The 3,846-nt window shown below is 57.9% G+C and overlaps 1 protein-coding gene across 1 annotated transcript; it reads left to right on the top strand.

Annotated features, from left to right (window-relative positions):
* Positions 1 to 453: 453 nt before the first annotated feature.
* On the top strand, positions 454 to 3,440 carry Gas1 (growth arrest specific 1). Its single transcript, XM_038333868.2, has one exon. The coding sequence runs from the start codon at positions 1,054 to 1,056 to the stop codon at positions 2,203 to 2,205; it is 1,152 nt and encodes a 383-aa protein (XP_038189796.1). The 5' UTR covers positions 454 to 1,053; the 3' UTR covers positions 2,206 to 3,440.
* The last annotated feature ends 406 nt before the right edge of the window (positions 3,441 to 3,846 follow it).

The raw sequence follows: 3,846 nt of genomic DNA, 5'->3' as shown, positions 1-3,846 counted from the left end.
GTGACTTTCGAACTCTGTCGAATGCAAAGATGGGGGATAAGTAAGAATTAATAAAAAATGCCCCCCCACCCAAACAAAAAGGGGGCGGGGGAAGCGAACAAAAAGGCTGGTGGCTGAGCCGGATGCAGGCAGCTGGCCCTAAGCCCTGCCCGCTGGCTCTGTGCGCGAGCTGGGGTTCGGTATCCCAGCCTCCTGAAGAGTGGGAGGAGCTGGGCCTGTGTCAGGCTCCCTAAGCCGTTCCTTTCAAGCCCTGAATGCCTGAATGTGAGCTGCCCACCGCCCTCCCCCACTCTGCAACCCCACTCCAGCGGCTCGTAAAAAAAAAAAAAAAAAAAAAAAAAAAAAAAAAAAAAAAAAAAAAGTTTCAACAACAACAGGCTGGACCAATAGCAGCGCGCAAAACCCGGGAAGGGGGCCGAGCAAAGGGCGCCCGAGAGTGGAGAAAGGAGAAAGCGGGCAAGCCTGGAGCGCGCGGGGCCGGGGCTCGGCGAGCCGAAGGAGCGTTGCTAATGTTTTTGTTTGTTTGCTTTTCTATGCATGCATAATGAGGGGGCGCCGCGGCACCACACGGGGGCTCCAGGCCCATTTTTGTATTTAAAGCCTCGCCGCGAGCGAGTCGGCAGCCGGGCTCCGCGGATCCGCTCCCCAGGCTCCAGGTCCCCAAGCCCAGCCGCACGCTCCGAGTTTCGGGGTCCTCCTAGCGCCCGGCGCCCAGAGCTTCCCGGAGCTTGGCCGAGGCCCTGGCGGAGGGGGAGGGGACCCGGCGGCCTGGCCGCGGGAAAGGGGATGCGAGAACTGCGAAGTGATACGCGCCGCTGAGCCGGGGACGGAAGAGTCGCCGGCCGCACGATCGTCTGCAGGCGCCGAGCACCATGCACCCCCGGCGCCGCGCGCTCCTGCAGCCTCGCCGCGGCCCTCCGGGTCGGCGTTGAGCGCCTCCAGCCGCCGCCGACCGATCAGAGCCGGACCGGCGTGGCCGCTCCTTTCAGGGAGCCCCGGCCGCGGTGCCGGAACAAACACCCGCCTCTACCAGCCGCCGGGCCGCGGGCATGGATGGATGAGGACGCCCATGCCAGAAGTGCGCGGGACTCGGACAAACTTTTTCAGCGGCCCCGCTGCCGCCGCCCGTGCCTCATCTCCGCTCTGCACAGCGTCCGGCGGCCGCTGCTGCCCGCGATGCTAGCCGCGCTGCTGGGCGGCGGCGGGGCCCGCAAGGGGACCACTCCGGGCGCCTTGCTGTGCCTTATGGCGTTGCTGCAGCTTCTGGGCTCGGCTCCGCGGGGCTCGGGGCTGGCTCACGGCCGCCGCCTCATCTGCTGGCAGGCGCTGCTGCAGTGCCAGGGCGAGCCCGACTGCAGCTACGCCTACAGCCAGTACGCCGAGGCGTGCGCCCCGGTGCTGGCGCAGCGCGGCGGGGCTGACGCTCCGGGGCCCGCCGGCGCCTTCCCCGCTTCGGCCGCGTCCTTCTCGCCGCGCTGGCGCTGCCCGAGCCACTGCATCTCGGCGCTCATCCAGCTCAACCACACGCGCCGCGGGCCCGCGCTGGAGGACTGCGACTGCGCGCAGGACGAACACTGCAAGTCCACCAAGCGCGCCATCGAGCCCTGCCTGCCTCGCACCAGCGGCGTGGGCCCAGGCGCTGGAGCGGGCTCGGTCATGGGCTGCACTGAGGCCCGGCGGCGCTGCGATCGCGACAGCCGCTGCAACCTGGCGCTCGGCCGCTACCTGACATACTGCGGCAAACTTTTCAACGGGCTGCGCTGCACTGACGAGTGCCGCGCGGTCATCGAGGACATGCTGGCTGTGCCTAAGGCGGCGCTACTCAACGACTGCGTGTGCGATGGGCTGGAGCGGCCCATCTGCGAGTCGGTCAAAGAGAACATGGCCCGCCTGTGCTTCGGCCCAGACGCGGGCAACGGTCCGGGCAGCAGTGGCTCGGACGGTGGGCTGGACGAATACTACGACGAAGAATACGACGACGAGCTGCGCGCGGGCACGGCGGGCGGCGAGCAGCCCTTGGACGATGACGACGGCCTCGCGCGCCCGGGCGGCGGCGCTGCTGCGACGGGCGGCCGCGGGGATCTGCCCCACGGGCCTGGGCGCAGGAGCAGCAGCAGCAGCAGTGAAGGCCACTGGGCGACCCGAGGCGCCTGGACCCCGCTTGTTTGCTTACTGTTGCTGCTGCTGCTCGGATCACACTTGTAGCCCCTGCTGCAGGCTGCTGCAGGCCGGTGCACTCGATCCGGCTGGTTCCCGAGGTGGGCACCTGTGGCTTGGGGTCCCAGGGATGGTCTGGAAAACTGACCCGCACTCTCCCTGTGTGGACAGGGCCCAGCACTTAACCCCAGCCACCATGCCCGGCCCTCCACTGTGCGGTTTCGAAGCTGCAAATAACCAACTGATCTATCCTACCGGTTCGAATCTGCAGAGTTCAGGACACCCTGCAAAAAGCAAGGGAGGCCTGGGCTCTGCTGAACGGTGGAGGTCTTCACAACTCCAAGGGACTGGGGGAGGGAATGTGGAGGGAATTAGGTTTGTTTTCTTTTTAAACCATTTTCCTGTGAAGGGATGTATAGTACTGGTAACGACTTTAATTGCTTGTGGCCACTGAGAAACAGCAATCGTAAGTAAATGGAAGCGGTCCCTTGCCGGTTCGTTCCTGTACTCTGTATAGCAGCCAGTAACGCCAGTGGAGCTGGCAATTGCCTTGTCTGGGCCCCCGAAATCATGTCTGCATTATAACCTTTAACCCCCACCTTCAGTTTCACTGCCGCAGTTCTGATCTCTGAGCACCACGTGTCTTAAAATTAAGGGTCCAAAAACCTGGCCTAGAAAGTTACCATGGTGTTGAACAATGCAACTTTTTATCTTAAAGCTCTGTACTGCCATCTAGGAAAACCTCTGTGTGGTGTTTGTTTTGTTGTCGTTTTTTTTGTTTGTTTGTTTTGTTTTGAGTTTGTTTTTTTTTTCACACCAAGAAATTCTAAGTTTGAGTATGCAGAGATTGAATATTGCCTCTGCCCCTATCGGGGTTTTCCACCCTGGTACGTCGTATATAAACTGTATTAAAACTGGGGTTTCTTACCAGTTGCTGTACTTTGTATATAGAATTTTTATAAATTGTATGTGTCAGAAATAATTTATTTTTAAAAAGAAATTAAAAGTTTAAAATCCGCATCAACGTTGCATCGCCCCCCTCCCATCCAAGAAATGTATAGAACACATCGGTCACCAGGAACCCACTCAGGCAAGCCCGTTTTGAAGTGTGCTCTGGGTAGAACAGTCTTAAGAATGTACAGTGTATTTTACAGATTTGAAGTAACGTCGTTATTTTCAAGAGAATTTATGGACATTGTAGAAATGTATAAATGCATTTCCAAACTGCCTTAAACATTGTATTTTTATAGACACCATTTTTTAAAGTCCTGTGTTTTAAATAACTATGACTTTGTGTATTTTTGGGTTGTTTTATTAAAAATGCACACATCAGTAAAGAGTTTAAACAGTGGCTGTGGTGCAGTTGCCTTCCACAGTTACACGGTGGTTAACCCAGTGGTGGGTGGGAGAGGAGTGGAGGGGGCACGGGGAGTCCATCAAACATCAAGTGAAATTAAAATGCAGTACAAACCAGAATGGGAGCTAATGCTGCCTTCAATTTAATGAACAATTAGATGTTTGTAAATGAGGCAACTAAAACAATTTGTAACTGGCCTCTGCTGGTGCTGTTGGCCTTTGTGAAGAGACTTCACAAAATATTGTCTCTTGTGTGAGGCTAACCTCCGCCTCAACTCGGAGACCCACCCTGCCCACCCCCTCCCTTTTGCTCCTGACCCCCAGAAGTGTCCT

This window comes from Arvicola amphibius, chromosome 6, assembly GCF_903992535.2.
Source record: "Arvicola amphibius chromosome 6, mArvAmp1.2, whole genome shotgun sequence".
Lineage (NCBI taxonomy): Eukaryota > Metazoa > Chordata > Mammalia > Rodentia > Cricetidae > Arvicola > Arvicola amphibius.
Note: the sequence above shows the minus strand (reverse complement) of the source record. Positions and strands in the feature narration are given on the sequence as shown.

Bases quoted from the DNA above. Each gene is read 5' to 3' on its own strand.
- Gas1 (XM_038333868.2), top strand. From the start codon at position 1,054: ATGGATGAGGACGCCCATGCCAGAAGTGCGCGGGACTCGGACAAACTT.